This window comes from Phocoena phocoena, chromosome 12 (assembly GCF_963924675.1).
Source record: "Phocoena phocoena chromosome 12, mPhoPho1.1, whole genome shotgun sequence".
Lineage (NCBI taxonomy): Eukaryota > Metazoa > Chordata > Mammalia > Artiodactyla > Phocoenidae > Phocoena > Phocoena phocoena.
The window spans coordinates 22,000,352-22,013,760 of NC_089230.1; the positions used below are offsets into that span (position 1 = coordinate 22,000,352).

Sequence of the window (13,409 nt, forward strand, 5' to 3'; positions counted from 1 at the left end):
AAGCCTTGTGTCTTGAATAGGATAAGTGAAATAACATGGCCTCTTATTAACTAGGTCAAAATTTGGGGAATTCTTTCTTTCTTAAGCATGTTGTGGTCTTCAGGGTTAAACATCTGAGATAATAAGAAAAAATTCCTTTCTAAACTTTGAGTCAGACATTAAATGCTCTTTTGTATCTGTGGTTGAAATTTCATTAAAAAAGAGGAAAGGCTAATGCATTCATAGAAACCAGCACTGAGATGGGACCTGTGGGCATCCAAGATAGTTATAAATATTAGTATGCTTTTGATTGTAGAGAAAGATGATGGAGCAAATGGCCATATCCAAATCTAATTATTATGTGGGGTGTGAATAAGCTCTAAACTAGGGCTTGTCCCAAGCTCGGCCTGTCCCTTGCCCTCTAATTTTAATATTCCACCCCACAGCCCAAGTTCTGATTGATCCATTCAATCATATAGTTAAACAAATCCTATCCCCTGTGGCTGCTGAGTCGTGCTGCTCTTAGTACTGAAGTTTAGTGATGGTGGAAACTCCCCCATGGAAGAAATACACTGAAAAGACAGATTTTGAATTTCACAAAAGCCTTCTTCACAAAACACATTCTTCATATATATGCAGTTACCTAGGTAATACCACGTTTACATCTGCTAGTCAAGAGTTTTCACAGCTTGCACATCTTCACGTTGCTGCAGACTGATGTCTCTTCCTTATATTGAAGATATTAAAACTTTGTGCTGTGGCTGAAGGTGTCTGACATGATAATATTTTTATAGAAATTATCTGAATGAGCATTGCAATAACCCTTGACCTTATCAATGACCTGATGGACAGGGATGATTGTTTGTTCTCCATCAGCAGGGGTCAGTTTTGATGAGGACTTGTCCATGGAAGCATTGTCTGCAAGAAATGATACAAGAAATGAGGCTGCAAGATGAGCTGGTGACATGCCTAAGGGCTACCGTTCTGGACGCTCTATTTTGCACATTAAAGAAGATCACAAAGGAAATGAAGCTCTGGTTCTTTCTCAGCTTAGGTAATAGGCAGCACTAAAATGTCATGTTTTTCATCTTCAAAGTGCATCCTTGCATATGAAAGAACGTTAATGTGCCTTCTAGTAATTTGTGTTGGGAGTTGTTTTAAGAAATATTCTTGTAAGTGGTATTTTTCAAAGAGCCAGTGAATAGAATAATCAGAAAATTGCTGCAAAAATATACGTGGCAAATCAATCAAACAAGGTAGTAACAGATTATATAACAAATGAATTAAAAGGTGCTGAAGTATCTGTGGAAGAAATGATATGATGTCTATGATGTGTTTTCAAAATAATACACGGAGGGGAAAATGGGTAGGTGGCTATGAGTTGATATGAACAAGGAGATTCATTATATTATCCTCTCTATTTTTCATATGCTTGACCCTTTTCATAATACAATTTTTAATAAAATATAATTTAAAGAATTTTGGAAAAGATAAATGAATACAAAAAACATAAAGGCTATTTTGAACACTTTTTCTCATGGAAAAAACCTGTGAAATGACTGCAATATAGAAAAAAGGTATCTTTTATTAATTATTTTTAAATTATAAAAATCAAAATTATCTTTATCAGAAATATTTTAAGTATATATTTTCTTTAACGATGCTACAGTTTCAGAATGATGTTATTGCTGGCAGCACTAATAGAGCAATTGATAGCAATAAAGGACTGCTAAATATATTTCTGTTCTGAATTTCCCAATATCACATATTTAAACATTATTTTCCTAGACCCAAAGCTTTCTAAAAGTGGTACAGCTAGTGCCCTGAAACTCAGCTAAGCACTAGTATCTACAAATACATACGGCTGTCTTCATGTATCTTGTAGGTATCTGCTTTCCACATTTTGGAGAAAAATGCTGTCTTAAAATTAACTACAGAGATTTCACATCAGTGAAAGAGCAAATGACCTTCTACAACGTCCTCAGTTCCGTACAGTTGTATCTTTTCTATTCACTGTGGAAGAGGCAAAAACTCTATCATGAAAACCTGCGTCTAGGAATCATGGCTGAAAAATTGGAATGTTCACTCTAGGTGTTTTATATTTTGAGTAAGTTTGACCCAGTAAGTGACATAACATTAAAAATCCTCAATAATTGGTAAAAGCCATCATCATTTTATCTGTTGTCTTTGGAAACGGCTCAGATTGTTCAAGTGTGGTCTTGGTGTTGGAGCAGACACTAAATAAAATGAAGGCTAAAATAGAAAATGGAGTGTCTATCCCACTAAAGGAAGCAAGAGAGAACAGATGGCCTTTGGGAAGAGTGGGCAGACCGAAGCATGGTGGAATGATTATGTCCCAGGACTGGTGAGAAAAAAACTCAGGGAGTCATTTTATACGGCCCCCTCCCCATTCGGCTCTCAGCAAGCTGATTGATTCTGTGCTTTCCTTCAGTTCATACGTTCACTAGCCATTGGTTTTCTGTTGGGAATTTTTCTATTGACTTAAATCTCAATAATGAACAATTTGTACTTGATGTTTTTAGAAAGCCACACATCCTCAAAGAAACTTCAAGGATACAATCACACTGCTTCGCTGACAACTTCCAGGGTCACATTCCTTTTAGAGATTTTGATCAGCTCCATTCCAAATACGTGACCCAATTTTCTTGGTCTTCACCGTCTAAGAAGGTAAAATTCTGAGCAAGATTTGTATTTCAATATATATGCTATTCTCAGTCCTCTGGGTAGCTATTATATTGTGGATAATATAGATTTTGATTATGGCTGCAAGTTTGAAAACCAGGGGCTAGGGAAATGAACTATTATTTCACCTATGCTTAAATTTCAAGCAGACAAAAGTCCTCAAAAAGCAGGCTTGGAATCGACAATTTCTCTTTTATGACTTCTGTGAATGTACTGTGACATATCCAGTAATTCATAAGAGCAGTGAAAAAGTAAAGAATTTCACTCTGTTCTATAACAAACCTCTCAAGTACTGCTTTTTTTTTTTTTTTCATTATTTTACCTGATAATGTGACCCACTAACTCCAGAGCATGGTACATTTCCTAGAAGGAGCGGCTTGCAGACACCCCCATGCAGAGAAGAGCCAGCACAGCACAGGACCATTTGAAATTTCAGAAATTCCAGCTCAGTGCAGGAATTTCCTTGTGCTAGCTGAGAAGTATTGTAAAGAACAAGCAACTTTGCTGGTGCGGCAAGAGTCTTAGTTTAATCCATGCAAATATTCTCTTACTACCTTGCAAAAAATTCATGCATTCAAAGAAGTAATAAAAGTTTACCTGAATGATCCACTTTTGTTGAAGGAATGCTCTTAGAAGACATTATCTACACCATAAACATATGAATCAATGCCAAGAAATAAACCATCTAGATATCCATGATGCTATGCAGTGACTTTTTGCACACCCTGAGTGACCCAAGAACATCAGCAGTTTCACTGAGAACTGGCTAGCTCGCAGAAGACCGTTTGTACGTCAGCTGATTGGAAACCAGAATTTATTATACCGTGGAAGTAATGTCATACAGCTGACTACATCCTTATACTTGTTGACAAAAACTCATTTAACCCCGAGGATTTTAAAAGAAACAGAAAAACATTAATGAATTCTTAAAAAAAAAATACACAAGATTTTGAAATAGTTAAGTTTTCCTTAGGTACCCCCATTTCTGCAATTCATTTTATCTTCTAGTCAGTTTTCACCATGATGCTTACTATTTCCAAATATTTTAATACTTCCAAAATATCCTCTGTTCCAAATTATGTACTTTGTTATCTTCTTTCGCCTTTTAATAGTGGTTCTTTAGGCCAACTATTAGCTGTGTTAAGAGGAAAACAATTCAATTGGTCTAATTCCTATTCATTCACAACTGACTTACAATGCATTAAGTATTTGCATTTTAGAAGGGGAAACAAAATGAGTATCTGAGTTTAAGGTTGATTAAATAAAGTAAAAAGTTCACTTATTTTAAGTACAGTTGAGCCTTGAACAATGGCAAGGGTTAAGGGCACTGACCCTCCTGCACAGTTGAAAATCTGAGTATAATTTACAGTTGACCCTCTGTGTCTGAGGTTCCTCTGTAGCTACAGTTCTGTATCCACGTATTCAGCCAACTGCGGATCATGTACTACTAGTTGTTGTTTTTACTACTGAAAAAAGTCTGTGTTTAAGTGGACCCGTACAGTTCAAACCTGTGTTGTTCAAGAGTCAACTGTACAAGATATTTTGTGCCAGGGAACTACCAATTAGGTAGAATTATCTATCTCAGACTATATACCTGTTATTAATTTTCTTACACAGGTGTTTCGAGCAGGAGTGCACAGACCTCTTAATTTTAGGCAAAACTGTTTGTGTGCAGGACTCAAAGACTGCATTCAAAGGCTGGAAGAGGGTCCATAGCTTTTACTCAATTCCCCAGAATGTCCCTGACTCCAAGATACTTTAAAAACTGCTGTACTAAGCTGCTCCAAGTTTTCAGATCTTTCTTTACTTAACCTTGGAATTAAAAACCTCAGTAAACATTCATACTTTTTTTCCACAGTGCTATGTTGAATCCCAGGCAGTGGGGACCCTAGTGGCACAAGCAAGGACATGTGGAAGGATTCAAATGTACATACGGGTCATTTGAAATTCAAATGTTTGCAATGTGAAAATTTATAGACACATTACACAAATCACTCCCTGCTTGCAAAAAGCTAAATATGAATCTTTCTGGTGCCATTCGCCTTTGCCTACATTAATTAGCTAAACAAATACAAAATTTAAAATTTATTTCCATTATCCTTTTAGAATCATCTTTAATTAGGAAAGTGCTGGATGCTGAGTGTTGAGAGCTGATTGCTCGAGGTTTAATTAGTATTTAAAAGTAGGATTTCTGCCATTTTCAATTGAAATTATTAAAGGATTACACCTTTTCACACTGCTCACTGGCTATCAAGGACTGCAAAATAGTCTTCGCAGGCTTATGTCATTTTATTTCACTTCACTTTGTTGTCCTTCATAGAGATTACAGTTTTGTTTTTTGCTTCCTTCTTTCATAAAGTATTTTTTTAACATCTGTATTGGAGTATAATTGCTTTACAATGTTGTGTTAGTTTCTGCTGTACAACAAAGTGAATCCGCTATACATATACATATATTCCCCATATCTCCTCCCTCTTGCCTCTCCCTCCCACCCTCCCTATCCCACCCCTCTAGGTGGTCACAAAGCACCGAGCTGATCTCCCTGTGCTATGTGGCTGCTTCCCACTAGCTATCTATTTTACATTTGATAGTGTATATATGTCAATGCCACTCTCTCACTTCGTCCCAGCTTACCCTTCCCCCTCCCTGTGTCCTTGAGTCCATTCTCTACGTCTGCGTCTTTATTCCTGTCCTGCCCCTAGGTTCATCAGAATCTTTTTTTTCTTTTTTTAGATTCCATATATATGTGTTAGCATACGGTATCTGTTTTTCTCTTTCTGACTTAATCTCTCTGTATGACAGACTCTAGGTCCATCCACCTCACTACAAATAATTCAATTTCATTTTTTTTATGGCTGAGTAATATTTTTTTTTTTTTTTTTTGCGGTACGTGGGACTCTCACTGCTGTGGCCTCTCCCGTTGTGGAGCACAGGCTCCGGACGTACAGGCTCAGCGGCCATGGCTTATGGGCCCAGCCGCTCCGCGGCATGTGGGATCTTCCCGGACCGGGGCATGAACCCGTGTCCCCTGCATCGGCAGGTGGACTCTCAACCACTGCGCCACCAGGGAAGCCCATGGCTGAGTAATATTATATTGTATATATGTGCCACATCTTCTTTATATTTTTTATAAATTATAGTTTTTATAAATTGAAGTTTTGTGGCAACCCTGTGTGGTCAGATGACGGGATAAGCATTTTTTTTAGCAATAAAGTACTTTTTAAAATTAAGGTGTGTACAGTTTTTGACATAATTGTATTGTACACTTAATAGACTGCAGTATAGTGTAAACATAATTTTTATAGGCACTGGGAAACCAAAAACGTTGTGTGACTCTATTGCAATACTCGCTTTATTATAGTGGTCTGAAACCAAATTCACAGTATGTCCAAGGTCTGCCTGTATTTGCACACTGTCTTCAGGATTGTTCACATACATGCTCAGTGTCAGAAAGTGTGATCATTGTAAATATCATGAAGATTCAGTAGATGAACAAAGACACGGTGTTTCTCACCATCCTGTATCACCTTCCAAGTATGATGCTCCCTACTTCATACTTAGTCAGTGATTTGAAGAGCAATTGCCAATAATTCTTCCAATGGTTAAGGACTTAGGTATTTTTTTCTTTTTTGACTGAGGAATAATTGACATATATCATTATATTAGTTTTAGGTGTACAACATTATGATTTTATATTTGTATATATTTCAAAGGACTTAAGTCTTAACTGTAACATGTAAGCTGGATGGTATTTCTTTTTGTTCCCATGCCAACTTGCCAAGTAACTTTCCTACTATGCTGAAATAATCTACAATTCAATTTCTGTATTTTTAAAATAAAAACACATAACTTTTTAAAACAAGGTACCATATCTTTTAAGGAAAATTAAGTTTTAAAGCAAATGAAGTTACAAAAACATTCAGAGTTAATAATATTCTGGCAATATAGATTCAATTTTGGTTATAATATTTTTAAAAGAGACAAAATATTCACAAAGATGTCCCAGAGAACATCTTTACCATGGCCAGAATGACTCACCGGTGTGGCTATTCCTTTTGAAGTAGGTGGTAGAGCTGTATTTAGACTTGGATGTAAGGTAGGTTGAGTTAGAGCCAATAGAGCTTGAGGACAAAGATTTTCCTAGATTATCAGAACTTTTCTTGATGATATTGGTAGCTGTCTTACTCCAATCTGAAAGAAATGACATCTCTCCGTGAGTCTGCTTTAGGGGGAATATACTCTGCCCTGAAGAATCATCACATTATTTAAGTAACTGATCCAGAGCGTCAGACGTTCTGACACCCTGGCAGTGACTCACACAAGAGACTGACATGTCAACAAGAACAACCTGAAGAAGCATAAAAGTTTCTTACTTTGACCCTATGTTTAAAATTATACTTAAATATATTAAGGGTGAGACGTAACCACTGGTGGTTAAAAAAAAGTAATATTCTTTTTCCGGGATTTTTTATATTGAGAAAGATCTCTTTGCCTAATAATGTAATTAAAGACTTCAAAAATATGGAAAGGTATGTATGGTATAGTGGATATATGAGTTGTTAAATTAGACATGAAAACCTTGGGCAACTCACTTAACCTGTCTGGAATTCATGCTCCTCCTTTGCAAAATAGGAAGGTCAGGCCTAGAGTCCTCAGATCTCTTGCAGTCCTAATAATCTAAGACTACAACTAAGCATCTTTATATACACTGCCTTTACAACTTGCTACCACTGGGACTGGGTTGCTCAGACCACAGAAAATCAAAATGACAAAGGTTTCTAACTACTCTCCGATGTAAGAAAAACGATCACCAACATGCTCCTTTACCTGAGTTGTCTGCTAATCGAAATCGACCGCAGCAGAGGTGCCGTCTCCACTGCTTCTGAACATTCTCCTTCATAGCACAGTGGAAGATAAATATAAATAAGCCTGGGACGAAGGAAAATATAAACAATTAGGCCAAAGGACACATTTTTAAAGATAAACCTTACAAAACATATGGATTTATTTTAATTTAATTTTTTTTACATCCGAATCACTGAGAAACAGATCCTAAGGAATCTTTAGGTATGCAGTAGACGTTTTAATCCTTTAGAACAGAACACGGAGGATCAGATAAAACTAGAACGATTACATGGATCTAATTCTGTCTTTGTTTTGTTTGGTATTCGTTATGACTTAACCTAAAGACTAAGCTGAAATAGGCAATATTCAATTTAAGAGGCATTTATATTTCCCTTACATCTGTTTTAAAATTACGTGAAAACATTTCACAAAATTTAGAAAAAAAGAGAAAACTGAAAACATCCATGAGCTCATCATCTATTTCAACTTGTATATTCTAAGCTATTTTATGTAAGCATATTATTGTAAGTTTGGGCAATAGAAAAGTGGCATTTTTACAAGTCAAAAATGGGCCCAAATCAGCAAATTCATGTGGCTCCACCTGGCCTGCTTTAGTTTCTCAATACTTTAATGCAGAAATATTTCTGTATTGTCAAGTAGTCTTCATATTTAGTCACTCCCTGCATCTATCAAAAACTAATTGTGTCATTTGTGCTTTGGGAGCCAACCCCTTTTAACTTTTCAAGGAATTTGCTTCTGCCTTTTTATTCTCCCTTTGCTGCCTCAATTTCTCCCTCTATTCCTCCATACTTGGGTTATTCCCATTACTTACAAGCATATTCTAGTAACTCTCTTTTTTAAGTAATCGAACAAAAAATTTCTCCTTTGAGCCCCAATCTTCTTCCAGCTTCCACTTCTTCATTCCCTTTCTCAATACAACGTGAAGTGGTTAACTTTCGCCATCTCTACCTTTTCTCATTTCTTTTCTTCTCAACCTGCTCCAAATAGGTTACTATCCACAGCTACAAGGCCACTACAACTGCTCTTGTGAAGGTCACAGGGACTTCCCTATCGCTAGCTCAGTTTTCATTCCTGTTTTACTAGATCTCTGAACAGTATTCAACACAACTGACCATCTCTCATTTTTGAAATACATTCTTGGTACCACTTTCTCCTAGGCGTCTTCTTAATTTGCTCCCTGGTCTCTGTAGCACATCCCTCGGCTTTACTTTTAAAGGCTGACACATCCATGACTCGGCCCTGGATTTCCATCTTTTCTACGGCTACACTGTCCCAGTAGGTACTAATCATGCTGTATAAGTACCATACGCTACTTTTTATATGTGCCCCCATTGCTTTCTCTCCCCACCACCACCACCAGGATTCCAACCCACACTGCTTGCAGGACACCTTCATTTGGATGTATCTCCATTTTGTTGCATCTCACACCCCTGATATTCTAAACAGGAGTCTTCTTCATCATTACCCTCAAAGAAACACATCAAACTCATTTCTGCCCAATAATTTGAAGGCTCTTCCTTTAAAGCTTTCCCTAACAGGTTCTTACCTGTCATTCAGGCCTCAGATCAATTGTTAACTCCTCAAAAAGGCCATCATCAACTTTTTATTTTTATTTTTTATGCTTTAGATCACACCCTTGCACACACCTATTTTCACTATAGCACAGATCATTACCTGATATTCTTGTATTCCTAATTTATTCATTTATTTCTTTGCTTAACTGTCTCTTGCTAGTAAATAATAAGCTCCAAGAGCACAGGGATGTTTGTCTATCCAGTGTTGTACTAACCATTCCCAGAATGATGCCAGGAACTAAGCGGGAACTCCATAAATGTTTGTTGAACGAATGAATAGTAACCATGATTAATCACTCATCTATTCTACATGAGTTAATTGAATACTTACATGTACATCTGAATGCCTTAAATGTATTTAGGGGTAGGGGCTTACACTTACTTAGAAGGTGCTCTATAAATTCCTAATGAAGTTACTGGTTGAAAATCATTACATATGTTGACTCATAGAGGAATGCCATTATGAAAATACTAAATTTTGCTCACTGCTTTCGAATAGACAACTAGCCTATTAAAACATTCCTGGGAGGGGTTTCCCTGGTGGCGCAGTGGTTGAGAGTCCGCCTGCCGATGCAGGGGACGCGGGTTCGTGCCCCGGTCCGGGAAGATCCCACATGCCGCGGAGCGGCTGGGCCCGTGAGCCATGGCCGCTGAGCCTGTGTGTCCGGAGCGAGGCCCGCATACCACAAAAAAAAAAAAAAAAAAAAAAAAATTCCTGGGAAATTCAAACACATTTACCTCTGAGAAGTACAAATAAGGCATTCAATGACCTAAGTAGTATTAGTAATCAGTAATAGTACCATTTTATTTATTATTATTACTATATAATTTTATACATATTTATTTAAGTAAAACACTTATTTTATTATTATATTACTAATAATACTTTATTAGTAATAAAATAATTAGTGAAGAAAATATATCCTAGTGACCTAGTTATTTGTCTAAGATGATATCAGATAGGAGAGGAGAGTTCTAATTTTAAAAGAAAGCTCTAATAAATAAATATGAATCAAATTTCATTCAGTCAGAAGATACACACCCACACACACCCCTCCTGAAAGGCCCTGTGCTGTGGACAAGGAGGGAAGCTAGGTTGGGGAGGGAGAGCTGGAGACAAGAAATCGACTTGCAGCCTGGCCTGGAGCTCGGACGTGACAGGTCTCAGAGTGGGAGAAAGACTTTGCTCCACACTCAAAACCCCTCAGAATCAGGACCTGCAGGTGGATCTACCTTCCCAGGGAGTACAGGATAGACACTGGGTTCGGACCCCATCTTCACACTCTGACTAAATCTGATTGCCTTTCAAAGCCTTCCTCACGGACAAACCCCCAATCCCTAACTTGCTTGCTAACACAGAAAATCCCTTTAATGAGCACACATGTTCTGTAACACGGGTAGTGTGAATACCCAAAGAATATATAAAATGTGGATGGGTTTCCCTTTGAGAATCTTTCAAGTCTTTAAGAGGTGGTGGCAGTTTCAGAGTAAAGAGAGCAGAAGGCATGGAAGCTTGAGGTGACGTCATCATAGGTTACAGATGAAGGAGTCTGTGGTTGGAGAAGGAATCCTTTGCCTTGGCTTGACTCTATTTTTGTGAACTGGGGCAGAATTTGCAGAATTTGTTGTTGGAGGTATTTTTGTCCTACAGCTGAAAATACAGCTAACCACATGTTTCTTAAACAATTGTTTAACAAACTCACGTATCAGAGCTGTAAAGGATTAAAAACTCCAATTAAGGACTTTGGTTCTAAGGCATCAATCCTGGCATTACTCGCTCTCGGGTCCCACACTGAGCAAATGATTTTTTTTTAGCTGAGGCAGAAGTTGAACATTTCTAGATGTTGTTTCCCTTAACACTCAGAAGTTTTTATAAATGTCATATATATCGGAGGAAAAACTTCAGAGCATATGTCTGGTGTTTTGAGGACACTGGAAGAGACCTAGTTCTTGGATTTGCTCCTTTGGCCTTGCTGGGATATTAAGATGTGAATTATTTTGAGGCTCTGATGCTGACCACAGTCACATGGGAGTAGGTTAAAGCTAAGAAAAACTGACTTAATAAAACAATCTTTTAGATTGTGCAGTGCTGCTCTGTATCATAATTACATAGCATTAGATGATACAGCCTACTTTTAAGCAACCTGTAAATATACAGGCATCCACTAAGTTTAAGAGACACGTATATAAATTAGATTTAAAATCTGATACATCTCCTCTAAAATTATTTGATCGAAGTCATTTACATGCTCTGTCTCCCACTATGAGTTGTGATGCTATGGGACAAAAGCAGATAATAGGCGTGAGAAATTAGAATTCTCTGGAATAAATATATTTTAAAATTCCAAGGTATTATGCAGATTCTTTAGCCGTGAGGTATGTTTCCATTTTAAATTAGAATAGGATTCTCATAATAGGTTATTTTACTATTTGTAGTAACTAGCCCTTTTCACATGAATTTAAATCAGTCTGGCAATAAATATTACCCCAAGATTTTTTTAGGACAAAATATCCCTCTTAAGAGTTCAGCTGTGGGAAACGTGGAAGGTATCCACATCTGGAAGAGCACACATGCCGTATGGAAAGAAATTCTGAACACTGCAAGAAGGAGGAGTAGAAAATGCAGCAGGAGAGCCAAGGGCACTTGGAGGCCAAAGTGAAAAAACAGAGGGCTAGTCCCTCTTCAGTCTTGAGGGTTTTTTTTTTTTTTTTTTCCATCTACTTACAGATTTTGGTGCCAGAGCAGCACTTAAAATCACAAAACTTTAAAGAGTTTTACATTGGCATCCAAGGGAATCTGTTGGATTCTAATCCCCAGCTCTGCTCTCTTTCAATGCTCATTTCGGTCAAATGTTTCCCCTTTGAGAATCTTTATATAAACCCACGCACCTCAAAGAGGCTCTTCATACCACCTGGAAAAATATGCTCTTCTAGTTTTTTGGAAAGCTGTGACCAGGGACCAGAATAATTGGTTTTTACTCCTCATAGCGCCTTACAGCTTTATTTAACTGACCAAGGAGTAGGGAACATTGCCCATGAAAGCTGGACGCTAAAATGACTGAAAAGATAGAAATCAGAGGCAAAGTCACTGCTTCATCTTGACAGGCTTGTGCTAGTGTCACAATGGCCCTTTTGGGGTGAATTTTAGCCCAGAAAATGACCACTCTGATGAATGTAAGCCAGTTCCTTAGCAATGGCTTCTTCAGGTTGATAACTGCTTGGATTCTTTATCTTACCCATACAAACCCAGATTTTATGCTAAAACAAGAAAAAAAAGTTAAACTTTCTTTAAATGAACAGATCCTAACCAGTTCTCTACCTGCTCATCCCTTGCCTTCCTTTAACCTCCATCTTTCACTAACCAGAGGTTTCTGCTCACTTTTAAAAATAACTTAGACCAATATATGAATTCAAGATATCTTAATTCTCAGCAAATCTTGCAAGTTTCTCAATTAAAATAAATGGCCTTTTCCATTGTGGTGGAGGAAGGGCCTTACAAGCATGTGGGAAAGAGGGCCTGTCTGTGAGTCCTGGTAGGAAGGAAAACATAAGGAATTCCACCTCACCAAGCCCTCCTAGAGAAGCACACCAGGGGCCAAGCCTGACTCAAAAAACAAGGAGAAGGGACACCCAAGAGGGTGCTCTAAACCTCTAAATGTGGAGTGAGAAACACTCTGAGAAATCTCGTCAAGTAGTGGGTTTGAAAAAAAAAAAAGCTTCCTTCTAAAGTACGGGCTTTATATCCAGACTGTATGGGCTTATGTTTAATCTTGGTCTTTACAAGAGCTATTTAACTATTTATTTAGGAAAAATAAAGATGTCCTTACATTCAATATTTTGGCTAGGAATTTGGCTCCCACATAGAATTCATTCTCTTAGGTTGAGTTTTGGCAGAAATACGTGGAGCAAATGTAAAACAAGTAGCCAAAAGGATCTCTAGCCCGATTATCAAAAGTTTTTAAAAAACTGCCCAGGGGCTTCCCTGGTGGCGCAGTGGTTGAGAGTCCGCCTGCCGACGCAGGGGACACGGGTTCGTGCCCTGGTCCGGGAAGATCCCACATGCCGCGGAGCGGCTGGGCCCGTGAGCCATGGCCGCTGAGCCTGTGCGTCCGGAGCCTGTACTCCGCAACGGGAGAGGCCACAACAGTGAGAGGCCTGCGTACTGCAAAAAAAAAAAAAAAAAAAAAAAAAAATAACTGCCCAGGAACAGCTTCCCTTGGATTTGAAAATAAATGCTATACTGTAAAATTCAGGGAAACATGTATTGTCATCCTTTTACTGGTCTAC

General features: G+C 37.9%; 1 protein-coding gene across 4 annotated transcripts in view; it reads right to left on the reverse strand.

Moving 5' to 3' along the window:
- Positions 1 to 721: 721 nt before the first annotated feature.
- The window catches only part of ADGRG6 (adhesion G protein-coupled receptor G6), a 127,449-nt gene continuing 114,761 nt past the window's right edge, over positions 722 to 13,409 (reverse strand). For 2 of the 4 annotated variants that reach the window (XM_065888491.1, XM_065888490.1), the window contains 3 exons: positions 7,510 to 7,611; positions 6,721 to 6,873; positions 722 to 897 (listed from right to left, as the gene is read on the reverse strand). In XM_065888491.1, coding sequence (XP_065744563.1) covers positions 722 to 897; positions 6,721 to 6,873; positions 7,510 to 7,611 — 431 coding nt within the window. Of the gene's footprint in view, positions 898 to 3,311; positions 3,326 to 6,720; positions 6,874 to 7,509; positions 7,612 to 13,409 lie in introns of those variants that run through there. The other 2 variants (XM_065888494.1, XM_065888493.1) reach the window with 1 other exon arrangement.